Source organism: Trachurus japonicus, chromosome 12 (genome assembly GCF_045865225.1).
Source record: "Trachurus japonicus isolate A0001 chromosome 12, Traja_1.0".
Classification (NCBI taxonomy): domain Eukaryota; kingdom Metazoa; phylum Chordata; class Actinopteri; order Carangiformes; family Carangidae; genus Trachurus; species Trachurus japonicus.
In genome coordinates, this window is record NC_140918.1 from 15,263,119 (window position 1) to 15,289,802 (window position 26,684).

General features: G+C 41.9%; 1 protein-coding gene across 8 annotated transcripts; it reads left to right on the forward strand.

Annotated features, from left to right (window-relative positions):
• Positions 1-227: 227 nt before the first annotated feature.
• LOC146977295 (nipped-B-like protein B) lies at positions 228-25,584 on the forward strand. 8 transcript variants are annotated; one of them, XM_085793408.1, is made up of 47 exons: positions 228-493; positions 1,889-2,037; positions 2,677-2,842; positions 4,381-4,481; positions 7,134-7,242; positions 7,334-7,482; positions 8,578-8,708; positions 8,800-8,890; positions 9,005-9,523; positions 9,634-11,127; positions 11,372-11,491; positions 11,649-11,807; positions 12,084-12,155; positions 12,248-12,337; positions 12,437-12,537; positions 12,630-12,716; positions 12,816-13,047; positions 13,531-13,682; positions 13,787-13,867; positions 14,055-14,155; positions 14,274-14,403; positions 14,500-14,582; positions 15,433-15,565; positions 15,661-15,804; positions 15,889-15,975; positions 16,099-16,310; positions 16,419-16,515; positions 16,606-16,704; positions 16,871-17,017; positions 17,778-17,912; positions 18,006-18,104; positions 18,194-18,247; positions 18,350-18,458; positions 18,582-18,718; positions 18,942-19,082; positions 19,188-19,281; positions 19,484-19,638; positions 19,730-19,820; positions 19,957-20,130; positions 20,813-21,003; positions 21,146-21,253; positions 21,772-21,972; positions 23,454-23,600; positions 23,725-24,146; positions 24,231-24,405; positions 24,541-24,729; positions 24,915-25,584. In XM_085793408.1, the coding sequence occupies exons 2-47, from the start codon at positions 1,974-1,976 to the stop codon at positions 25,272-25,274; spliced, it is 8,133 nt and encodes a 2,710-aa protein (XP_085649534.1). In that variant the 5' UTR covers positions 228-493; positions 1,889-1,973; the 3' UTR covers positions 25,275-25,584. The 8 variants fall into 8 exon arrangements, with proteins under 8 accessions (XP_085649534.1, XP_085649536.1, XP_085649529.1 ...); XM_085793410.1 differs by having other exon boundaries at positions 11,372-11,485; XM_085793403.1 differs by having other exon boundaries at positions 277-493; positions 4,381-4,511.
• Positions 25,585-26,684: the final 1,100 nt, after the last annotated feature.

A 26,684-nucleotide genomic window follows, 5' to 3' on the forward strand; every position in this document is an offset into this window, starting at 1 on the left:
AGATTTGGGACATAAGGATCGCAACGTTACTTTAGCCTGGCTCTTTACCGAGTCCTTTTTAAAAGATTCGTCCATTTTGAAAAAAAATAGAGGGGTCCCAGTGTAGTTTGTGGGGCCCCATTTTTATCTCTGGTCCCCTGAAATCAACTGTCCCCGCAATTATAACCTCTGTTAAATCCATTTGATAAGGGCCGGTCCGAGGAGAGCCCCACCCCCTCTCTCCTGGTAGTTATGTCCGCCGTGAGAAAGAGGTATCACACCCCTGTCTCCCTCCTCCGGTCTTCCCGACGGGAACGGGGATTACTGCCGTTGTGCTCGCTGTTACTCGGAGGAGCTGTTTGAACAGTGGGACGGAGAGAGAGGGAGCCCGAGACTCTTTTCCAGCTCCAGCTGCCATCCTACTCCTGCTCCTCCCCCTCCTCCTCCTCCTTCTCCACCTCCTCCTCCTCCTATTCCACCAGAACCACTTCTCTTTCTCATCCCATCCAGAGAGGTAAATAACCCCCGATTCAACAATATAACGACCTAATTTCGGATGAATTGTTTACCTTCCCGGGTGTTTTTCCGCTCTGTCAGAAACCAACGGTCGGCCGTTGGTCTATCGTTAACACGGGATCAGACAAGGAGGTGGGGGATAATTTCTGATTTGTGATGGGGTCTTTTTGCTTTGTACCTCTGCCTCCCTGGCGTCGGGTCGGGGTTATGCTTCCTTAGGCAAGTCCGAGGTCCACTTTGTGAGCTAGAGATGCGTCGATGAAGGCCATGGGAAACGTTAGGTGAAAAGATAAACCCACAACGCGACCTGTACGGTAAAAAAAGACACATCGACACAGAGTCGACAGTCCACGGCTAAAGGGGGTTTGATGCACTCTCCCGGTGATGATGCTAGCTTTAGTCAAGTTACAGATAGACCTAGCCAGCTAGCTTACGTTAGCTGCATCTCCAGTTGTTGCTAGCTCGACTGGCTAACTAAACCCCGAGTTGATTTTAAGTCACTTTCACAAATATCGTTACTCTACCCACTCGTCCTCTTAACAAGTGTCTACAATGCTACGATAGTAACAATAGCACAGTAATAATACATTCACTTCTGGTGTCATGTTGTGCTAACGTCGCTATTATGTTTTGGGCAGCCCCGGAAAACCTCAACTGACTCACTAACAAAAGACAGAATTTGAGCTATAACTAACTAGCTACAAGGTGTTATTAATTTCGCCTTCGCTACTTTGTCTTAGCTGCTAAAATGAATGTGAAACCATTATTCAAGCTAACGCCAAAGGTTAGACACGTAGAAACAGAGATATGATCGTTATAACTTTTTTTTTTTAATCATTAATTATATCAGATAAATTTGTCACCACCCGGGTGTATTTGCAATGCACAACACAGTGCATCTGTAAGGGAGCTAATGTTTGTTGGTTGTATGCTCCTGCAGTCGTTGCATGTTCGACTATATAGCAGGTTTAAATGTCACCGAAAATGCACATAATGAAGGTGTGGGTTTAGTAGAGGGGGATACACACCACTGGGACAAGATGGTTTGGACACCAGAACCTTCTGGTTGACACCAGATGCTGCTGCAGATCGATAACTTGTAAAGACGTGCTCAGGCTTGCTATAAGGCCGGTATAATCTGTCTACGTCAGAGGTGCAGTTATGTTGGCACTGTAATAATGCACACTCATGAGCTGACACAGTTTTGAATCCCTATCCCAGAAGAAGCACACTCTAGTTACATGGGAAATATAGTTAGCCATATTTGACTGTAAGTGATCCGAATGATAACAATGCTACATGTAATGGCATTGAACCATGTTGACAGTGTGAAAACCCTTTAAGACTGTCTGTTGCCACTTCTTTTCTTTTTCTTTTTTTTTTGTTCCTGCAGCATTTTGGAGATGTGAGGAATAGGAAGAGATTGGTGATACTGAGCAGCCTGTGCATTGACACGACCTCTCGACCTCATCTTCAGCATGAATGGTGATATGCCTCATGTCCCCATCACTACTCTTGCTGGAATTGCTAGCCTGACAGACTGTAAGTGCAACATCGTCTCTCTAATGCTGTTCACATTGCCTAAACACTAACTTTCAAGCCAAGATATGGCAAGGCTAAGGAATACTTGACTGGTTGTGTAATTATGCCAGGAGATGGTTTATTGTGGTGTTTCTTACTCATGATGATTGCAGGACACACAGAGGAGAAGTGGCTTATGTTTCTGAGGATGTGAAATTGTGAGCTCACTGACCCAAATCAGTTCTTATGAAATAAAAATGAAATAAACAACAACTGTAAACTACAGAATAATATACTTTTGACCAATGTTTGATTTATTACCTTAACTATTGTTTTGGATCCCATTAGATTGTAAAAGTGTAATAAACTGATGTTATTACTGATGTTACTTTTTTTTTTTAATTCTTTGAATAAAGGACATCAGGTTTATTACGCTATTACAGATTTTTAAAATCACATATGGAAACCATTCTGAGTTGAACATTGTAAACACAGAGATACAATATAATAAATGCATTCTTAGTTTGGATGTTACTTGAAATTTTACAGCTAAAAATAAATCAAGCATAAGCTTTTTCCTTTTATCATGTTGTATCATGCTCATTCTGCTTCTTTGCATCCTCCGTCTAACCTATCTTTCTTTTTCAATCATCCTCTTAGTGTTGAACCAGCTTCCCTTGCCTTCTCCTCTGCCTGCCACCACTGCTAAGAGTCTGCTCTACAATGGAAGGATCTCTGAAGAGGTCAGCAGCCTGCTGGTGTGTCGGGATGAGAATCTGGTGAATCAGCTGGCGCATAGCCTTAACCAAGTCTCCACTGAACACATGTAAGTACCATTTGTCTATGGATATACTCATTCATCCAGGTCATTGTTATCTCTGGGCAACAAATTGAATGGAAGGCAACTGGACTTGTATTTGTCTAGGAAGATGTTTCGCCTCTTATCCAAGGGGCTTCATCAGTTCGCAACGCATTGGACTTTTGATAAAACATCAACACGCTTCAGAAAGAATACCAACACTGAGGGTGCTGAGGAAATGAACAACAAACGCGAAAACATCCCTTTATGTTTAAAACCCAGTAACACTCTCAGGCAAAAACTGGTACACCCAAAAGACAATGTACCACACTCATAAATGCAACCTGATATATGCTGTCCAATGCAGCGAGGAATGCAAGGACTTGGTGAAACGAAACATCCTTTAAGCAAACGTATGGCCCAACACAGAAGGGCTAACTCCTCAGGTCCAGTTTCAGCTGTCTATTTACACCTAAAGAAAAAGGTACACTCTTTTGAGGACAGCAATATTAAGATGTTGGACAGGGAGGACAGATGGTTTGAAAGAGGAGTAAAAGAAGCCATCTAAAGTGGAAAAACCATCCCTTAACAGGGGATGGGATCTGCAACACCACCCATCTCCCATTTATAATGCTGCTCTTTCATCTATACCCAGGAGAGGTAAACAACTCAACTTCACATGACTCTTAACGACTGTCATTCACTAGAGGCCACACATGACTCTCATTTTTGCGGGTAAAAACTGTATTTTTTGGAAACGGGTCCCAGAGTGGCAAAAATATTATCGATGCATCGTTACACCCCTAGTAACGTAACAACAGCAGTCGACTATTGTTGGTCCCTCGCACACTGCGGCTGAATCGCGTCCGTTAAATCATCATCAGTTGTCATATTTGCACCGACACGACTCGCTGTCAACAATCACTTTAATCCATTTATAATGTTTGGAGTTTGAATAGAGCGGGGTACTTTTTTGTCTTCTTCTGTAAGTGTTTGTGTGTGGCAGCATTGCAGCGCCACACACGCTCCACACAGGCTTGGAGTATGTACTACAGTGTTTTTCAGTGGATCCGTGTGTACATGCCGTGTTTACAGAGATTTTTTTCAAAACCAACAAGAAAAAGAAACGTCTTCCTAGACAAATCCAAGTCCAGTTGCCTTCAATTCAATTTGTTGGCCAGATGTAAGTACCATGTACCAAGCACCGATGTGTCACACCTTACTGCACCGCCAGTTAAGAGAGGAAAGGTTGCCAGTAGTATCACAATTCATTGTCACACCAACATAGTTGTCAGCTATGTTATTGTAAATGCTTTACAAAGTGTCATAACATCGCTGTTTAGCAGTGAAGTTAGACATTCAATTCAATTTCAATGATGACATTACACTCACCGTTTTACCAGATAGATCAGCTCAAGCACTAGCTGTCCGAATCGTAGCAGGCTAGTCTAAACGGCACTGATAATGGTATATAGACATCATAATGATACAGTCAAAACTGCGTTTAGGAAAGTGCAGCTATTTCCTGTAATATGACTCTGGACTTTTTTTTTTTTGCTTTCCAGAGAGTTGAAGGACAACTTGGGGAATGATGAACCTGAGGGTGACATGCCAATGCTTCTACAAACTTTGCTGTCCAGGAACCCCAAAATCTTCAGGGACAAAAGTATGCCAACCCAGTGCAAAGTTTGGGGTGGTAAGGAGGAGGCATTGAGTCATTGCTGTTGACTCTGAGGTTGAGCTCAGTGCATGCTCTCTGCCTGGCTGTGGTTATGGCTTCCACACTAATTTTTCACCTGAGCATTTCCTGGGTCAGATGCATTACTTATCCCTAGTTGCACCACATTTGTGGTTACCAAATTGTGGGGCAGAGCAATTGCATTAGGAAGAACAGAGTGAAACTTAAGGACCTTTTTCACAGCAGACATTGACACACCTGTCAAACCCAGGTGTAACTAATACAAATATTATTGCTGTGACACACTTATCACCGAAACTGTCATCGTTAATGTTGTTAGTTTGTCTTGGGGCTTTTTTGGGCCTCCAAAGGGGAGAATGACAGAAAAAGTTTGAGAACTGCTGGCAACTTCACACAATGTCTTGTTCACTCTTTGGATGAAGATGTTTGTTAGACATTTGGTCATAATTTCAAAGTCAAATGTGAATGTTGGTCTGGTCTTAATCAATCAGAATGAACAGTTATTTGGTCTAATTTAGGCAAAGGACTAGTCTTTGTGTATTTAGCCTATCTTAGCTCAAACTTTGGAAGCAGACAGCAACTAGTCCAGCTCATTGTAAAGCCTCTTGATAGATAACATATGGGTAGAGTGAGTCTTTGTGTCCCAGGTGTATGCAGTGTTATGTTGTGGTTTGTAAGAACAAAACCAGAGTGATTTTTGATGTATAGGTGACCATCTTGCTAGCTAATACTATACAGCATGTTGATAAGACAACATTAAGATATTATAGAAAGCTTATAGTTGTAATATTCTGGTATATTCTTCTCTTTTTCCAGTCTACACATTGAGCTAGGTGGATGGCTCACTTCACCCAAATCATTTCTTATTATAAATCACATATTTTTTTTGAAATGGTTACGTTACGTACCTTGATGTTACTATGCAGTGAATGAACTCAAAGCCAGGTCTGTGGATTATCCAGAGTAATCAGGACAGGATTTCTGTTTATCTTATTTTTCTACCATTTTCCAGTCAGACGTAAATTGAAATTCAATTCTCTTTCGTTGTATTACGGTGTGGCTGAGGAAATCTGAGAGACCGACATCTGAAGATCTGGCCAAATAAAACCAAAGCTATCTGAATGGCTAGATGCCATTAGGGGGATATTGGCTTTTTGTCAATTGGATGAACCAAACCTCTATGTCTTCATAGCAGTTCCACAGAGATTATATTAGGTATCAGTATCTTTGATTTTAAAGTATTCTGTACCACGCACTGTAGTAAACACTGTTTATTAGATAAGTCAGTAAGAATTCAAAAATTATGGTTGAATGTTTATGAGGTGTTTCCTGTACACTGCATTTACCCACAGAGAGATACTGTATATAAACAAACTCAAACACAGTTCTTAAAGGCTTAGCAGCATTTGCTTTGTAATCAAAAATGACACGATTAATTGCCATAAACAGTTTTGTATATGTCTTTTAATCTTTGAGCAGGAAAGCCTTCTAGTTGGGCTAGAGTGCAATTACAGGTAATTATAAGGCCCATAGCATGCATACACACTGAATCATTATTTGCATCTAAAGAGAAAAAAAAATAGGGAAAAGCAGAGTCAGAGAAGCTGGCAACTACAAGATGGTCATTAGCCAGAGGAAATAAATCACATGTGTTTGTGGTGTGGTGACCACACACTCATCCCATAAAAACATAATCAAGGATCTTTCGTCAACATTCATGTGTGAGCCCGATTAAACTGTGAAGGAAACAATCATTATTTTAGCAGTTTTAGCCAGAGCCTCTGATCCAGTGAAATGCTATTCCAAAGATGTGCTCAAGGTGGACATCCTGTCACCCGGCAGGATGGACATAGCCTTGCACCATGGTAAACCCTCCTCATTTTCCTCCACCTTCATCACTTTGAACTTCAAATTATTTTTGTGCTCACACATTTTTATTTCCAGAGTGGTTCACAAGTATACAAAATGAAGCCTGTAATACAGGGATGATAAGTTTATGTTCACAGTATAGTGCTATTATTACATTAGTGACTGGTATACACAGAGATAATACAAAGCTTTTCATGTTTGATTTTTGTTGACATTTGGGCTGATTTAAGCGTACATGTCGTCATTTTTGTGGCTGCACGTGGTGGTATTGCTGTATGGACGGCATCATTGTGAATGCATTAATAAGTGCATTAATAGTTTAGAAATTGGGGGATGGGGCATAACAGTAGGACCTCATTTTACTATAATATAGAAGTAACACCTCCCTGACACATTGGTAATGGAAAAAGGAGGGCAGAATTTATAAGATTGTATAATTTTTACCGATCTTACTGGTAAATGCATTTGGCATATTGGTCTATGATTATCTCCGTTATTGTCACTGCTTGGATTATTTGGTTTAGTTGGGGACTCGTAGACTGAAATGTGATTATGTTTCACTTCTGAGTATTTTGTTGAAGCTGAGCTACCTTATTTGAAAAGTGTGGATGATACCAGATATGAAAGCTTATGTGAATGAGTTTCCATTACCTTGGCACACGGGAGAGTTTTGGGGCTGCGGAATCGTGTATATTCGCCTCCTTGTTTGTATAACCTTGCTAATCAATTTTTGTGATTCTTATCTTTTAGGTGTAATGCAGCAGCCTCTGATACAACAATATAAGATATCCCAGAATCAGGTGCATGGGAGCCCAGCATCAAATTATCAGCAAACTACTGTCCCTCATAGCCCCTCTGGGTAAGATTCTGCCACCATGTTGACAGATGATGAAAAAGCAGGAGTATGTTTGGTTCTCATAAGATGACTTCTTACCTTCTTCCTATTGCAGATGCTTTGCATCCCGACAGTCTGGTTCAACTACTCGGTTCGTACCCCAGCAGAACAGCCCCATACCTAGCCCCTACACTCCTCAGAGCCCTGCAGACTACATGCAGTACAATCCACCCAGTTATTCCCAACACCAACAGACTCAGCAAGGTGAGTACAAAGTGAAGTCCGGAGAAACATGTCATTAGCTGTCCGCCAGCGCTCTGCTAGGGATAACAGCACATAGCAAACATTAGATATCATGTAAGAGGTTATTGAATCTTAACTTTGTGTGCATTTGCACTGCTCACGGCACACTGTACAGGACATTCTCCTGTTGTGACTGTGAAAGTGTGATTACTCATTGTTCCTCCAAAGAACATTGGCTACACTCTTACCATGAGAGGTCTAAATGCCTTTTCTGGAAGAAAACAATCATTCTTTGTCAACCATGTGTTTGGTGTTTCAGATCATTAGTGCTTAAATAATCTTTTAACAACTTAGACTTAGACTTTCTTTATTGTCATTGCACAAGAAACACAACAGTGATTTTTGGCAACGAAATGTTGTTGCTTGGCTTCCAGAAGGACACAGAAAGGGCTAGTTCAACAATCCCTATAGTCATAGGAATACGTCAATTTCCCTTATTTGTCGGTGGAGACGCAGAGACGCGGCACACAGAACTTTCGGTTTTCCCTAAATACACACTCTAACAACTCCCAAATGCTCTCGTCGAGAAGTTGTGACCTGCACATTCGCCACGCTATGAAATAATATTGGAACGCTATGAGACAAAGTCGTTTTTGAGGCAAATGCGTAGCCAGAACTACACTCCAGACACGGCTGCTGGGCAAAAATGCCAGTACTTCCATGTATTTGCTTCATGTGTTGTAATGTTACATAATAATACGTTATTATTTCATAGCGTGGTTAATGTGCAGGTCACAACTTCTCCATGAGAGCGTTTTGGAGTTGTTGGATTGTGTATTTAGCGAAAACCGAAAGTTCTGTGTGCCACGTCTCTGCGCATCTCTCTCAAAATAACATACACTGACAAATAAAGGTAATTAACGTTCTACTATGTCTATAGGGATTATGGCAATAGGCCAATTTGCCAAAATGTTGAACTATCCCTTTAACATCACTTGCTTTTCTACTGCAGCCATGTGTAAAGGTGGAAGAGAAATATGTTCATTGTTTGTGTGGATGTGATGCTTTGTGACTACAAATTATGTAACTGGACATTTATTTTGCACTCTGTTTTAGTTACTGGTGGTGTGAGAAGTACCCATGACAACAAGGTCTCTGGACAACTATCAAGTAACTCATCTAATCACAATGCAAGATTAGGCTCGGATGAAGAATACCTGAACATGGCTCACAGATATAGAAATGAGGTAATGCAGACAATCAAAATATCACAAACTGGATACTAGAAGATGTTGTATTGAGTTAAAAGTGACGATAAACTGTTCGTTTTTTCACCAGGACAATGAGCCCTCCATGAGGGTTGCTGCATTTCCAGTTAAATCGCCACAGTCTGTGTGTTCCCCTGCTGGGAGTGAAGAGAATATAGAAAGTACGCTGCCTTAGCAACAAGTCAATTTTTCTTCATTTTGTCAAATCAAAAATAATACACTACGGTGCAATTCATTCTTCGCCAAGACTCACTCTGTGTTTGAATCATTTGCAGGGTCCAGGCTTTCTCTTGTCAGGCAGTCACCTCTGCCTGGTGTTCCACCAAGTGTAGCACCCGACCTGCTCCTCTCCTCTGCTGACACGAGAAAGAAACAGAGGGAAAGTAGTAAAGAGGAAGATGAGCAGAGGGACCAAAACGCCTCGTACGACATTGTTAGTTCTCCATCAAAGGGCTCTGCCAGGCTGACTTTAAAACTGTCCAGGGTGAAGGTTCCAGACATGGATCCGTCTGGACAACCTCCTCCCAGGGCACATATGGACTCAGACCATGAAACTGATTTGATGAATAATAATCAGTTGTCAAGGGAGGCCCAGGAGCTGTCACACAGGTTTGGAGCTGAGGAGCAGTTAAACTGTCAGCAGGTTCCTGTTCGGCCAAATTCGAAGGAGGTTGGAGTCATCAGCGGGGTCGTGTGTGAGGATGGTGAGATGGATGCACTCGCAGAGATGGACAGAATAGAACGAGAGTCAGCCATTGAGAGAGAACGATCTTCTAAAGAAGTCCAAGATAAAGGTGAGTTTCTGTGTCTGATTTTGCCTTGTGCTTTCCTGCGTTTTTTTCCCCCCACAACCAGGTTTGTTTGTGAATGTAAAGAAGCTAAGCTAAAGTGTTCTTGATTGCAGACAAGCCACTGAAGAAACGGAAACAAGACTCATATCCTCAGGAATCTGGAGCCGAGGCGAGCGACCGGCCTGCTGTGCAAGGGGGCCACACGGGCAGCAAGGTGACACCCAAGAAGACAAGTGGTGCAAGTAATGGTGCCGGTCGACCAGCTTTGATGGTCAGTATTGATCTGCAGCAAGCTGGCAGAATGATTGGACAGCCTGTTGTGGTATTGGAAGCACGGAAGTTTTGTGAGGACCATCTACACCAACTGAAGTCAAAGACGGACTCAAAGGTAGATAAAGTTGTTGAAAACAAACCTGGGATCAACAAGCAGCGGGCTGATCACCCCAAAAAGTCTGGCTCAGATGAGCATCAAGAAACCCCGAAACAGAAACAGGAAAGTCGGCGGGACTCCAAACACAAGCATGAAAGCAAGCAGGACAGTGCCAAGGGACACTCAGACGACAGACGGCCAGACACACCACGGCACAAACATGACAGGCATTCAGACTCCCGCCACAAAGAGGAAAAGAACCACAACAGTCACAGATCGCATGTCAGCCAACCGGAGACTCCAAAAAACATAAACAAGATGGAACGAAACTCCAGACATGGGGAAGAGAAAGCCAAGGATAGAGATAGAAATAAAGAAAAAGATAGAGATAAAGGTAGAGAAAGAGATAGAGATAAAGATAGAGATAAAGATAAAGATAAAGAGAGAGAAAGAGACAAAGACAAAGAAAAAGACAGGGACAAAGATAAAGAGAGAGAAAAAGACAAAGAAAGAGACAGGGACAAAGATAAAGAAAGAGACAGAGACAAAGATAAAGAAAGAGATAGGGACAAAGAAAAAGACAGAGATCGAGATAAAGAAAGAGATAAAGAGAGGGATGGAGATATAATTAGAGACAAAGATAGAGATAGAGAGAAGGATAAAGATGTAAATAGAGACAGGGACAGGGACAGGAAACACAAGACATCGTCACGGGAAAATGGCAACCGACACTCTCCTGATCGCCACGCTAAATCCGACACGAGAGTGAAGCAAGACGGGAACAGGAAATCCACCGACCTCAATGGTCGTCAGAGGACAGACAGCTCCACCCCTCAAACGCCCCAAAATAAGAAAGATAAGAAAGGTGGTGGTGATGGAGGCGTTAGATCGCAGAGCGGTAACAAACAGCAGTCGTCTCAAGCACCAGAGACAAAACCTAGCGAGTTCCCCTCATACTTGCTGGGCGGCCAGACAGGGAGTCTGAAAAACTTTGTGATCCCTAAGTTGAAACGGGATGGGAAAGACAAAGAACCACAAGTTCCAAGCAAACTGCTGCAGAGCTGGAGCGAACCCCTGGTCAGACTGGAGAGGGTGTCGCTGGTCGAGAACTTAAACAAAGGAGCCAAGCCTGTCGTCGTGCTTCAGAAACTCAGTGTTGACGAGGTAAAAAGGATCATTAAGGAAAGCAAGAACGCACACAGCTCCAGATACTCCTCCTTTGGTAAATCAGGAAGAGGTAGGATTTATTTTGTTTATTAATATATATAGCCACTTCCAAAACCGTAGGGGACGATATGTACAATGTGACTTTGCCCAGTTTTTGTATTGTTTATTTACTTTAAACCATTGTTTCATGAACCATTCTTATCACAGTCCCTATTTCAAACATATAGCGGTGGATTAAAGCATTAGTGATTGTGTGTTTTTTGAATTAAAGATTATTTTTGTGCTGAAGGCTCACTCGTCTCTTGTGCTCACAGACGGGTCGTTTTGTGAGAAGACAAACAAGCGAAGGCACAGTATGATCAGTAAGAAATCCAAGTACGCCGAGGTGGACTCAGATGAGGATGAAGATGATGACTCGGACAATAACTGTGAGCGTTAAATGTTAAACAGCATCTGATCATATGCACCCAGAATATGTCAATTGTGTTCTTACCTTGAAGCACCTGCAAATATTTAATGTTTTTCAGTACTGTCAGTATTGTTTATTTAAAACCCTCTTTTCTAATTCATTCTGTTCTGCTATTGTTTCAGCTGCAAAGAAAAGGTACAAGAAAGACCATGACAAGTCATGGAAGATGGAAGAGAGGAAAGGAGGTTTTCATAATGCTCGCCGGGGGTCCGGTGGCCGCCATCGCGAGTTGAACTCAGACCAATCGGATGAAGACTCTCCTCCACCGAGCCTAAGTGATGGTGAGTGTTTTTTGCATAAGCTGAAGGCAAAAATGATTTCCTCGCAGTTGTTTCTCTGACAGTAAACAAATAGAAATTCGTAATTTTTGTCGAACAATTTTCTGAAAGCTGCCATTCAGATAATTGCTATTTGAAACCATTAGTCAGACCATTTCTCTGGATACTTGGATTGCTGCACCCAAGTCTGTCTCAATTAAATATCCCATGCTTGAGTGTTTGTGGCTGCTGTCAAGGATGATTTGACTTGTTGTTATGGTGTTTTGTTTTTTTATGCAGTTGCCAGAAAATTAAAGAAAAAGGAGAAACAGAAAAATAGGAAGTCCTATGATCCCAAGCTGACACCAGAGGGTATCGTTTTGCCACCTTGCATTTGAACATCTGTGGTACAAATGATAAACACACGTTTTTATGAATCAATTTGCTTATATTTGTTTGAACAGAAATGATGGACTCCTCCACATTTAAGAGATTCACGGCCAATATGGATAGCGTCCTTGAGACCCTCGAGGACTTGGATCTTGCTGCCGCAGGTAAACAACGCCTGCTGCGCAGTTTTCCAAGCCTCTTGACATTTCTGCAAGTGGCAAATTGAAAAATGTCACCTTTCTAACTTTGTAACCCTCACACAGATGATGATGACATACCTGAAGAGCTCTTGCTCGGAAAGCACCAACTGAGCGAGCTAGGCAGCGATTCTGCTAAGATTAAAGCTATGGGCGTCTTTAACAAGGTAAAGGAAACCTGTTTCTGTGCTGTCACACCATGACACTCTGGTTCACAGTCGCGTTGTTTGAAAATAATCATCATGTGTTCGATCCACAGCTTTCTTCTGGAAAACTGGTGAAAGTTTTGAATGTCTTGGAAAAGAACATCCGGGACAGTGTCAAACTGTCCACGTTATTGAATCACGTAAGTTGTTGAGCTGTAAATCAATATGGATTTCCTCGCATTTATTCCAGAGCCTCTAAATTGTTTTGTTTTCTAACAAATTGTTTTTGAAATTTGTAGGATAATGATTCCATGGATGAGGAGCGGTTGTGGCGCGACCTGATCATGGAGCGGGTGACTAAGTCTGCTGATGCCTGTCTGACTGCACTCAACATTATGACATCTCCACACATGCCCAAGGCTGTGTACATAGAGGATGTGATAGAGCGGGTGTTGCAGTACACCAAGTTCCATCTGCAGAACTCTGTTTACCCTCAGTATGACCCAGCTTACAGAGCGGATCTCCATGGAGGTTAGCACAGTTTTCTTTCCGTTCTTCTAAAAAACTGTTTTTGCTTATTTTGCTTTCCAGGTGCTATTTTTATGTGTGAAAAATGTACACAATAACAAGGTGATGAGGGTGATCCTTGTTGGACTCCTTAAAAGTGACCCAGTCTTAAATTATCTTTGTGCTTGTTTTAAAAAAAACTAGTGATGAGCTAAAATTGGAAGCAGCTCCAAAACCCTCAAGGATTTATTTCCAACAAACAATTTATATCGACTTAATATTACAGTAAAGTCGGCTATGCAAATTTTTTATTCTTTCCATCATAACTCCTGATATTGTGTAGTTGAATGTAGAACAACCTGCCAGTGCCTAGTGTCTGACACATGCACACGATAATTTATAAAGAAAATAATTTCAAGGACTTGACTCATATTTCTGGGAAATTTGCCTTTCATGTGAAAAGTTTTTACTCAACGTCTGTTTCCCCGTTCTTCTAACCCACTTCAGGTGGTGGGCATACTTCAAAGTCCAAGAGAGCAAAGAGTTCCTCCCACAAACAGAAGGTGGTTGTCACGCTCTACAACAAAGTGTGCGACATTGTCAGCAGCATCTCAGAGCTCCTGGAGATCCAGCTGCTAACTGACACCACGATTCTCCAGGTGAGACTTCTGATCTGCTCTGACGTCATTTCAATTCATGACCTAATTTAAACCATTGACTCTCATGCCATAACTCCCTGATTGCTTCTGTGTCTGACATCTAGGTGTCCACTCTGGGTATTACACCATTTTTCGTGGAAAATGTCAGTGAATTGCAGTTATGTGCCATCACACTAGTGACAGCGGTAAGTTTTCCATGGCATGATGTTTCAGTGTTTTAGAAGAATGTGATTTGGTTTTACTGGGGTGAGGACACAACCAAATTATGTGCCCTCACCCTGTATTGCAATATATAAAAAAATAATAAGAAAAAAAGATTTGGTTTACAATGTTATATTTAGATTCTGTGTTTTGCATTTCACTCTTCCTCAGGTCTTCTCTCGTTATGAGAAGCACAGGCAGCTCATTCTTGAAGAGATCTTCACCTCCCTCGCTAGACTGCCCAATAATAAACGCAGCCTCAGGAACTTTAGGTAACTACACATAGAGTGAATATTTTGTTTTCAGTGAAATGGCCAGAGCAGCTGACCATCAAAGTCCCCTGTGCTGCACGGGCGAACTTAAGGATACGAATGTCTCATTCTGCCCCAGGCTCAACTGCAGTGATTCAGATGGAGACTCCCAGTACATCCAGATGGTCACAGCCCTGGTTCTGCAGCTCATCCAGTGTGTGGTTCACCTTCCTACCAACAGAGACCCAGATGATGAACATAATAAGAAGGTAGAGACAAAGGGTTGAGCCCATGTTTAAAAGATATTTATGAGAAAAGATGTTTTGATTCATGGATTATTTGACATATTGTGTACTTTGTCCTAGGTGGATAAAGATGTCTTTATCACAAACTCCTATGAAACTGCCATGAGGACAGCTCAGAACTTCCTATCAGTGTTTCTCAAGAAGTGAGTCTTGCTATTCAATATGACATATTCTGTATTTTATCAGCTCCTCCTTTTTTGTAATGCAAAGTGTAAGGCCTTGATGCAATACACTCCAAGCCATATCAAGAATATCTTTACATGGTCTGGCTGTTTCTTCTTGTTTCCATCATCTGAGTTCTCCACATATTCAGTGTGGGGGTTTTGGGCTCCTTCCAGCACCTTAGAATTGTCAGTGCACAGGTCATGAGCCAGTTTTTAACATCCTTTGTCAACTCCTTTTTAGCAGTAAGCCATACCTATAGCTCTGTTAGCTCTGTCTTTAGCTTGTTAAAGGGGAACTATGCAAGTCTGGTCGCTTTTCTGTTGTTTTGCTAACCCTCCTCCTGGCCATGTGCATTTGTACAACGATGCCGGCGAGAAATCAATCAGTCAAGCGGTATATAATATTATGTATTATATACGATGTTACGATGTGTATATTTGTGTAGTCTTATCTGTCACAAAAAAGAGATTACGGATTACGAGGCATGTTTGTGTCGTGGTGCCGCAGAGACGAGAGGTGGGACACCGGGGTGGCGGCACTGATCTTGCAAAGATGTTTTTCAGCCAAGAGATGCTACATGGAAGGCAGAGAGCCCCCATTCTCCCTGTAACAAGTTACATGTCATTTATTAAATCATCACAATTACTCCAAAACGGTTTAATTAAGGTTAAAGTGCAGCATAGTTGAGCTAAAAATCCTGCATAGTTCCTCTTTAAAAGGGGGGCTTTTACACTAAGTGTCCTGCTCCTGCTGTGGAACAAGCTCTAATATGAAAAGGCTCAGTGTTGAACAATATTATAACAAAAGGCTGTGATCTGTGTTTGTCAGGTGTGGCAGTAAGCAGGGAGAGGACGACTACAGGCCTCTGTTTGAGAACTTTGTTCACGACCTCCTGTCTGCGAACAACAAGCCTGAATGGCCTGTAGCTGAATTGCTGCTCAGTTTACTGGGCCGCCTCTTGGTGAGTGGCATCATTCACATCTGTTCGGTACAAACAAATGACGCTGATGTTTGGTTTTTTCCACTGACATTTCATGTCCACTTGTTGCGCTCCAGGTGCATCAGTTCAGTAACAAACAGACAGAAATGGCACTCAGGGTGGCGTCTCTGGACTACCTCGGCACTGTTGCTTCTCGCCTGCGTAAAGATGCTGTCAGCAGCAAGATGGATCAAAAGGCTATTGACCGCATCCTCAGAGAGGTAGACAAGATAATTACGGAATCATTTAAACACCTATACATTTCTGCTATTGAGGTGCTTGTTGCTTATTGATTGATCTTACAGTCTGCAGGCAGTGATGAGGTCCAGCAACTTCAGAAGGACTTACTAGACTACCTAGAGGAGAGCAGTGACATGGAGCCATGTCTAGTGGTGAGTGTTTCGTTTTCTTTCTTCTTTTTTTTTTACACAAATCATCATGGTCGCATAGTCAAATGTTTGCACGCAGTAACGACAGCATTTTTCATTGTGTGTATGTTTTTATTTTCCACCCAGTTTGCCAGGAAATTCTACATTGCCCAGTGGTACAGAGACACGACAAGTGAGGTGGAGAAAGCGATAAAGTCTCAAAATGAGAACGACGAGGACTCCAGAGGTTACTCCCAGAATGTTGACTCAACTGAGGAGATTATGCAGAGAGCAGAGGCACGAAAGAAATTCCTTCGCAAGGTCATCAGGACTTCAACATCACATTCCACTTCTCAGAGGTGAATACTTCCTCACTCTGGAACACTGTACTTTGTTGTTGTAATTTGTTATGCTGTTTGGCTTGTTCGCATCCTGCTATTAAACTGTACTCTCGACTTCTCTCTCAGGACAAACACAGTAGACTATGAGGACTCCTGTCTGATTGTCAGATATCTGGCCTCCATGAGGCCGTTTGCTCAGAGCTTTGATATTTATTTAGCACAGGTAAGGCAATTTGTTTATCCGAAACATGACAAAGAGATCATTTTGTGTTGCCAATCGCTAAGATTTTCTGTTCTGTTTTCTCATGTGTAGATTCTGCGAGTGCTGGGTGAGAGTGCTATTGCAGTCAGAACTAAAGCCATGAAGTGTCTGTCTGAAGTAGTGGCTGTGGACCCAAGTATTCTGGCACGGGTAAGTCATTCTGTGCTGGCCGCTACGCAAGTGTAGCAGCAGATTCTGTTACAGAGCACCATGGCATTCCCAGACACTTTTGCCAGTCAACTGCCGGCCAACTAGCCGCCATCGTGTTTAAGGTTTAAGTTTTATGATAGCTAATGCTGTGCTATTTGTTTTACAGCTGGACATGCAGCGTGGGGTTCATTGTCGCCTCATGGACAATTCCACCAGTGTGCGAGAGGCAGCTGTGGAGCTGCTCGGCCGCTTTGTGCTAAGTCGTCCTGAGCTCATTGAGCAGTACTATGACATGCTCATTGAAAGGATACTGGTAATTTCTTAAGCTTTCTTCTTCACAAAATATAATTTGATTTGGTCTCTTCATGAACACTCTTAGGGGTTTGTGGGAAAGAATACAGCGTGCAGTGTCTATCATAAGGCTGGGTCAGGTGTGACTTGTGGTCAAAAAGTTCATGTCAAGTGCATTAGTTCAGCTGAGGTTAAATCATCACATCATCACAGTGCCACCTAAAGATCAAATGAAGAACTCCAACTGCTTGGCACTTAAAGAGGAACTATGCAAGTCCGGTCTCTTTTCCACTGTTTTGCTAACCCTCCTCTCAACCATGTGCATTGTTTACAACGAAGCTGACGAGAAATCAATCAGTAGAGCGGTACATAGCGTTATATATCATATACGATGTTACAACGTGTATATTTGTGTAGTTTAATCCGTCATAAACAAGAGGTTACATCTTACGGGCTACAGGGCGGCGGCCCCGATCTTGCAAGATTGGTTTTCAACCCAGAGACGCAATTAGTGACGCGCATGTGTAAGGCAGAGAGCCTCCATTGTCCCTCATAACAAGTTAAGCCATTTATAAAAATTTAAAAAGTTTCATTTAGGTAAAAATATAGCATAGTTAAGATACAAATCCTGCATAGTTCTTCTTTAATCCACACATTTACTCTTCATATTTCTTTTTCACTTTTACAGGATTTGCTATTAAATAAGAAATAATTAAGCATGGACCTCATAATAACCACTTAGCTCATATTAAAGTCCTTGTATCCATGTTTTCTTTACACAGGACACAGGTATCAGTGTAAGGAAGAGGGTCATTAAGATCCTGAGGGATATTTGCCTGGAGCAACCGGACTTCCACAAGATCACTGAGATGTGTGTGAAGATGATCCGCAGGGTCAACGATGAGGAGGGCATCAAGGTTTGTATTTATCCTTGCGTGAAAACCACTTGCAAGTGTCAGTTTCATTTATGAATGTACATTAAATATATTTTGATGTCTATGTCTGTGCAGAAATTGGTGAATGAGACATTCCAAAAACTCTGGTTCACCCCAACACCCAGCCATGACAAAGACGCCATGACCAGAAAGATCCTAAACATCACGGATGTGGTGCGTACTGTTCGTTCATGTGACCTAAAAGTCAGTCAGTCCTGTCTTTGATGTAAGAAACGTTTTGATGTCATTTTGTTTCATCCCAGGTGTCGGCATGTAAAGATTCAGGTTACGACTGGTTTGAGCAGCTTCTTCAAAATGTGAGTTTGTTTTTTATTTGTCATGTTCTCAAAAAGCCGTTTGTGGCTTTATGACAGGTGTTGTGTGAACTTATCTAACCTCTGTGTGTGGCAACTGTTTAGTTGCTGAAGTCGGAGGAGAATGCCTCGTACAAACCTGCCAAGAAGGCCTGTGTTCAGCTGGTGGACAATCTTGTGGAACACATACTGAAATATGAGGAGTCTCTTGCAGGTGATAAAAAAGAAATGAAATCATATGATTTTCTTATCAATTTCATATTGCAGTGTTATTGGTGTAAACATCAACATGTGATAAATGTGTTCAGTGTTCACTCTGTTTGTTTTTGTGTTTCAGACTGTGAAGACAAAGGAGTCAACTCAGGTCGCCTGGTAGCATGCATCACCACTCTTTACCTGTTCAGCAAGATCAGAGCACAGTTAATGGTCAAACATGCCATGACCATGCAGCCTTACCTGACCACTAAGTGCAATGTAAGAACAATGTCATTGTATGTTGTATATTGTGTATGTATGAGATTTTTTTTTATAGTTGTCTGAAAGTATGAGAAATAATTTGTTAAGAATGGTGCCCACACAAATTGTTTTCCTATGCTATAGCGCCATCTAGTGGCAGCAGAATGAAAGTGCAAGCATTCACAAATGTATTTTCCCAGCCTGTGCAGTGGTCGTTATCAGTCAGTCACTGTCATTTCAGACTCAGAATGACTTTATGGTGATATGCAACGTCGCCAAGATCCTCGAGCTGGTCGTGCCTCTGATGGAGCTACCGAGCGAGACTTTCCTCACTACCATAGAAGAAGACCTGATGAAGCTCATCATCAAATACGGCATGACGGTCGGTCATTTTTTACCGCTTACAGCTCTCTCAAACAGTATGGATGTGAATAAAACATTGAAAATTTACAGTGACATAATATAATTTTTTGCGTTTGCTTCTCAGGTTGTACAACACTGTGTGAGCTGTCTCGGTGCTGTTGTCAACAAGGTCACACACAACTACAAGTTTGTCTGGGCTTGTTTCAACCGTTACTATGGTAAGACCTGCATTGCAGCATTGATATTTCTCCTACCTTGTTATACCTTTTACCTTTAGCTTACACATCTCATTTCACTTTCAATTAAACGAGAGCTTTGAACTCTCACAAATTCCGTTTTATTGTCCAAATTCTCAGTTTAAAGTTATTGTCAGCAGATCTTTTTCTTTCGTTTTCACTGTCTGTTTGTATGACTTTGTAGGAGCTCTGGCAAAACTGAAGACCCAGCACCAAGAGGACCCTAACAGCTCCACTCTGGCTGCTAACAAACCCACTCTGCTGCGGTCCCTCTTTACTGTGGGGGCTCTCTGTCGACACTTTGATTTTGACCAAGAGGAGTTCAAGGGTGCCAGCAAGGTAAACACCAGCGCTCTTAGACGCAGTATGCAGAACTGCTGAGGAATGTGTTTTGATGGATGACTCTTGCTGTGTCCTTCCCTTGTCTTAGATCGTCATCAAGGACAAAGTGTTGGAGCTGTTGCTGTACTTCACCACTCATGAAGATGAAGAGGTCCAGATCAAGGCCATCATAGGTCTAGGTACAGTGCACTTCTGGAGCACAATGGATTATAAATGTCATCTATTTTTGACAACTTTAATGTTTTATGTGTTTGTGTTTTGGTTCAGTTTCCTCAGTAATGACATCTGCCTTTAAATTATTTCCATGGTCTCAAGGTTTCCAGTTCATCATGCACCCAGAGCTCATGTTTGTGCAGGACGTCAAGGTCCTGTACAACAATACTCTCTCAGATGAGAGCAGTTTGGTCAATCTGAAGATCCAGGTGCTAAAAAACCTGCAGACATACCTGCAGGAGGAGGACTCACGAATGCAAGAGGCCGATCGCGAATGTGAGTTGTGTGATGTTACTGTCATTGATCATGTGTTAATCTCCATTGCACATAGGGATGGGTACCTTTCACATGTAAAATAATACGGTACTGATACCCGGTTCCTGCATAATGAGGGATCTCTGTTTAAGACTTGTGTGCAGTGTGCAGGGAAAGGAAGGTTTTTGCTTCTTTTGAACAGACAAAAGTAAAAAATGTATTTTACGTTTTTCTTTTATGGCCAAAAAACCCCCAAGAAGACATAATGAACGTAATCACGCTAGGGAGAGGAGGGGCTGTTCACAGACAGAAGAGTTCTCACGGGCCCTAAAATTTAAAACCTGACCCGTGGGTGTGGGTAGACTCACTAGCATTAATTCTCTGCCCGAACCTGGCCAAAAAAGGAAGCCCAAGGCCCGACTGGACCTGAGTCATTTGTATATATTTTTGGAACCAGTGCGTCTGGTCAGGTGGGTCAGGCGGACTTGGCCCGTTGAGACAGCTCCAGAGCTCCAGACATGAAGGTGCATTCAGGCACCAAAATGTGGTACCGTTTGATTTTACATGAATCTATACTCAGGATTACTATGGGAATTCGATTGGTGCCAATAAAAGTACTGAATTCGGTACTCATCCCTAATTGCACATGTGAGTTAGGGAGAACAACCACAGACTGATCAGCATCATGTTCTTGTTTATTCAGGGAAGAAGCAAGCCAAGGAGGAGGATCTGAAGGAGATGGGCGACATCTCATCAGGCATGAGCAGCTCCATTATGCAGATTTACCTGAAGCAGGTGCTGGAGTCCTTCTTCCACTCACAGTCCACTGTCCGACACTTTGCCCTGAGTGTCATTACACTGACTCTCAGTCAGGGCCTCATCCATCCTGTACAGGTATGATCACCTTAAATGTACTTTACATCTCACACGCACAATCTTTGTGAGTGTGTTTTATCACACACTGTCACTTTGATTCAATCATGAGCTGTTTACAGATTGGGAACAATTTCTTCTTTTTTTTCCTTCTTTTTTTTAGTGTGTGCCCTACTTGATTGCCATGGGAACAGACCCTGAGCCAACAATGAAGAACAAGGCCGATCAGCAGCTGGTGGAGATTGACAAGAAATATATAGGATTCATCCATGTGAGTGGTTTACTGGTTAATAATCACCAGAAAAGATGTGAAGGCTAAAATGTGATGGTTTCCTTTGAAAGGAGATTTTAAAATGATTCAGGCTGGAATGAACACTGAACACTGTAAAGAAAGAAAACTTGGCTTGATATGTTACACAGGAGTGTTTAACACATCACACAAAGAGTTTTTGGACGAAAAAAAAAAAAAAAGACCCTGAGTAATATGCTCACACTTTTTACTGCAACTGCATTTTGGACCATTTGCAGGTGAGGTAATGAACACTGGGCAAGGCTCAATGATGGGAAATTACAATAGTCCATGATGTGAGATGGACTTTGCCTGAGTTTGGGAACAATTCTTAGTGGATAATAAACAAGACGGAGTGCAAAATTTAAACATAATGCCAGAATCTCAGATGGTGGTTTAGGCTACAGAGACATCCCCAGGACTTAAAGGGACCAAAGATTTAAAAGGACTTCCATTTCATCTTTCTGCATGCTGAGTTGTATGTCTCCGTGAATTCACAGATGAAGGCGGTCGCAGGGTTGAAGATGTCTTACCAGGTGCAACGGGCTATAAAGGGATCAAAAGACGCGGTGATCCGGGGCTATCGTCACGACGACTCAGATGCTGCTCTCTGCTCTCATCTCTACTCCATGGTCCGTGGGAACCGACAACACAGAAGGGCTTTCCTCATCTCGCTGCTCAACTTGTTTGATGACAGCTCCGTAAGTTCGCCTCTCTCCCTTAGATCAGTTATCCTCTGTGTGTAGATTTGTATTTTGTTTTTTGTTGTTGTATCTCCAACCACCCATATTTGCAAGCTTCTAAAGCTGCGCACACAACCACATCTCTGCTTACCCTCAGAGCTTTGGCCCACTTTATGTCAACTGTTGTGGTCCTGCATAAGAATCAGTGAATTATAAGAGAAAAATATTTTTTGTCTCTGTGAAAGTTTGCACTATTTTTAATATGATATGGTCTAGATGTGAATCACTGGAGAAAGTTATCCGTGCCATCATACCATCCCGCCTTGATTACTGCAATTCACTGTACTCTGGTATCTCTCAGTGCTTTCTATCACATCTTCAACTCGTACAAAACCCAGCAGCCGGACTATTAACAGTCAAGTCAAAAACAACAGACCACATTACCCTCATTCTTGCTTCCCTGCACTGGCTACTCATCACCCACAGGATCAATTTCAAACTTGTACTGCTCGTCTACAAGGCTCTGTCTGGTCTCGCTCCCCCATTACATTTCTGCACTCCTCAGGCGCATGTTACTCTGCATTACTCAGGAGGAAGGAAACACAACAGTGGCGGTATTTTTGTGTTTCTGCTGCCTCTGTAGTTCTTCTTAAGTTTATTAATTATTTGGTCTGGCATTGGAGTGAACCCAGCCTTGGCCATCTCTTCCCCAAGTTCAAAGACAAGAATTAGGCCACTTTACTTAATTAAGCCTGAAGGGAAATTCATACAACTTGTTTGTTCTTGTTCTGCTTTCTAGATTTTCTTTGAAATTCTGTCGAGTCGCAAATCGCCACCAAACATTTAGTTTCCTCAGCAGACCACGACAAGTTATTTTTCTCCAGGTTGTCAGTCGCTGCCTTCTCCTCCTTCCTGCTCGTCTTCGCAGCCTAGAATAAGACGCGCCCACTGATGAAGAACCAACTATTTTTCGATTCCCTTGGGAACCAACTTTTCAGTTTCCGAACCTGTTGTTTTTTCGGTCTGAATGCGTCAGCCAGTTAAAAATCGTGTTCGGGAAGCAGAACCGGCACAGAGCCCTGCCGGTGTGAAACGCCTGCAGGAGAGCAAGGACGCTACAAAACTTTGGAATTCCCTCCGCATCCGATTCTCCTCGGCTGTTGATTCCTTAAAAATGTCACCTCAAAACTAACTTCTTTTTTTTCCTAAGTATATTTTTGGGGTTTTTTCGCCTTTAATGGAAAGCACAGTCGAGAGAGAGAGGACTGTATTGATGTCTGATGTCTGATTTTAACAGTGCCTGGTCTGATTCCCTTCTTACCATTCATAATTTATTTTTCTATTATGTTTATTTTCCTTTGTTACTGTTTTGTATTGTTTGTTTTGTTCTTTGTTTCAGGGTTAGGTTTGACCCTCTCTGCATTGTGTTGAATGTGCTGAAGCTGAGCTGAGTTGAGTTCATTTTACATGGTGGATGCTTTTTACTTTGTCCCCTACAGAAGACGGAAGTGAACATGTTGCTGTTCATAGCAGACAACTTGGCCTGCTTCCCCTACCAGACCCAGGAGGAGCCTCTGTTCATCATGCACCATATAGATATCACTCTGTCTGTCTCCGGTAGCAACCTCCTCCAGTCTTTCAAGGAGGTGAGAATCTCGGTTTAATGTTGCGTGTCACCCATTGCTCTTAGTTGTTTTATGTATTTATTCATGTTCTGTGAATCCAAATGTATCCACTTGTGTTTGAATGACTGTGTCGTCTTTTGCGCAGTCTTTACGGAAAGAGCCTGTACGGCAGGAAAAGAAGATCAAGATGAAAAAGAAGAAGATGAAGAAGATGAAGAAAAAGAAGAAGAAGAAGAAGAAGAAGCAGGCTCGGCGGAGGAAAAACAGCTCTGATGAAGATGAAGACGAGGAGGAAGAGCAGAGCAGTAGCAGCTCTAGCAGCAGCAGCAGCAGCAGTAGCAGCTCTAGCAGCAGCAGCAGCAGCAGCGATGAAGAGGAGGCGGTCGACAGGCGAAAGAAACCCGCTGGTCCTGATTCTGACTCCGACGTGGAGAACGAAGATGCTCTGATGGAGCGTCTGCCTGAAAACCCCAACCCTCTGCTGGACTTCGCCAGTGCTTCACAGGGTATTCTGCTGCTACTGGTGCTCAAACAGCATCTGAAGAATCTTTTTGCCTTTACAGACAGGTAGGCCACGCCGAATTCACTCTCTTCAGTCGTGGAGTTATTGAAAAGACACAATCTGAGATGAATGTTTTGTTTCTGTCACAGCAAAATCCAGAAGTATTCGCCGACAGAGTCTGCAAAAGTGTACGACAAGGCAGTGAACAGGAAATCGAAGGTGCACTTCAACCCTCGACAGACACTGGACTACCTGAAGAGGGATCTGGCCCACACGGACCTCAGCTATGAGACCAAGAAGAATATTGTGAAGCAGTATTTGGACGTAAGTGTTAGATGCTATGCTTTTTAATTTGTTTATGTTTTATTTTAATCTCAGGGACACTTAGCAGACGAAAGACGTTACTGTGTTAGGTTGTCAGTTTCTGCAAATGAAATTCTGTCTGCTCTTGTCTCGTAGTTCAAGGTACTGATGGAGCACTTGGATCGTGACGAGGAGGACGAGGAGGGAGAAGCAAGTGCCAATGCCAGAAACAAAGCCATTACTTCACTGTTGAGGGTCCCAAAAGCCCAGAACCACAATCACAATAATCACACTGCTCCAGTGGAGACAGATGATGAGGAAAGTGAAGATGAAGATCCACCTGCAGTAAGAATTGAAAACTCTTTATAAACTCTGTAAAAATGTTAAGTTTCATTGAAATATGTTGTCATTATTGCAGAGAACATATCAGCTCACATGTTATCCCAGTGTTAAAAAACATTGGTTAACAAGTTCTATCTTAAAAAAGTTTCATGTTAGACACACTAACAATCTGCCTCTTTTACCCACAGCGGAAACCAAGGAAAAGCAGTGATTCTGCAGAGGATTCAGGTCACATGAATGAGAAAGTGAAGGCCATGGACGTCATTGCCATCTGCCGTCCCAAATACAAAGACAGACCACAGATTGCCAGGGTCATCCAGAAGACCAAAAATGGCTACAGTATACACTGGATGACTGGGTCCTACTCTGGGCCCTGGGTTGTGGCAAAGAAACGGGACGGTCGCAAAAAGGTGCCTTGGGTTGACACTATCAAGGAGTCAGACATTATTTATAAGAAAATCTCCTTGACAAGTGGACACAAGCTTACGAACCAAGTGGCACAAAGGTTACGGGCGCTATACGCTGCCAAGGAGGGGACTAAGAGTTAATCAACAGAAATTACTCAGACAGAAACCCCTCACAGCCCAAAATCTTTTTGGATCCAGTATGTTAAAACAGAGAGAGGAAGAAACCTCTTTAGATTTAAGGACCTGATGGAAGGCAAGTTTTGTGAACTCTGATCTGTGTGAATACAGAGATGTTTAAGTTAATCGCAAGAAAAACACATGAAGGAAATGTTTGGGAAAAACATTGTGTGGGAGTTCCTTCGCTGTTGTGCAGCAACTTGGTTGTTTGATTTTTACTCCCACTGTATCATAGTTTAACACATGTTTATATCTGAACATAATTCTGTAAAAATACTCTGAATGTTGGAAATTAGTGTATTGATGATGTTCTTAATAAAGTGTTTTTGGAGTTTAACCTAGCACCAGATGGATTTATTCACTTGACCTGAGCTCCAACAACTTCTAATTGCTTTCATTCTCCTTGTTTTAAACACTTTATTGTTTAACCACACTGTGTATATCTTTGATATAATTTATTTATGTTAAAAGCAGTGCAGTATCTGTGCCTATATGCAGGGGGAAGTTACAGTGTATTGTTTTTAATATAGATTTTGATGTTATAGAACAAAGATCTACTAAGTCAACCCCTGCTCCTCTGGTGAAACAAATACTGCAATAAAACTTTCTTATGTCCTTGGTACTTGCTTGGGTTTGTTTTTGTGAACGGTCTTATAATGACTGTACCTGGCAGGACTCTCAGCTCCTGGAATATGTGTTTACTATGTAACTGATTATCTTTTCCGTCTTGGGTCCATATGAAGGCTACCAAACCTTAAACCAGCACGTGTGTTTGTACTTGGGAGGTTACAACTGGTATCCTATTATGATCATAGATAATTTGATTTTGACAAGCCAGGCAGATGTTCCACAGTTTAAAAAAAACAATAGTTTTTTATTCTGTCATATATATTTTTGGTAACACTTTACAATAAGGGTCCCTTAATTAACGTTAGTTAGCACATTATTAAGCATTAATATATACACTAATGTGTTAATTAATGCTGAGTAATGCATACATAATGATAACTAATTACATTATTTAATTTTAACTAACTTTGAGTAGTAGACTTTAATTAACTGCTTACTAATAGGCTACATTAATTAATGTGTTTCCTAATCCTAAGTAATACATAACAATGATTGTTAAAATATCTGTAAACAGTTAATTAATGCTTAATAATGTACTAATTAACGTTGATTAAGGGACCCTTATTGTAAAGTGTTACCAATTTTTGTGTAATAGTTAAATAACTTTTTTGTTTTATTTAATTTAGCTTCTTTTTTAATGTTGTAGTTTTTATATCTCATTTTATTTTATCACGTGTGTCATACAGATGCATTGACCTCCAGGTGGCAGCAGAGACATTCACCTCCCGCAGTCTGCTGAAAATT

Excerpts from the sequence above, each read along its gene's own strand:
- LOC146977295 (XM_085793403.1), top strand. The coding sequence starts at position 1,974 with ATGAATGGTGATATGCCTCATGTCCCCATCACTACTCTTGCTGGAATT. Across the intron at positions 2,038-2,676 it reads AATTGCTAGCCTGACAGACT|TGTTGAACCAGCTTCCCTTG; the intron begins GTAAGTGCAACA and ends TCATCCTCTTAG. Across the intron at positions 13,868-14,054 it reads CCATCACACTAGTGACAGCG|GTCTTCTCTCGTTATGAGAA; the intron begins GTAAGTTTTCCA and ends ACTCTTCCTCAG.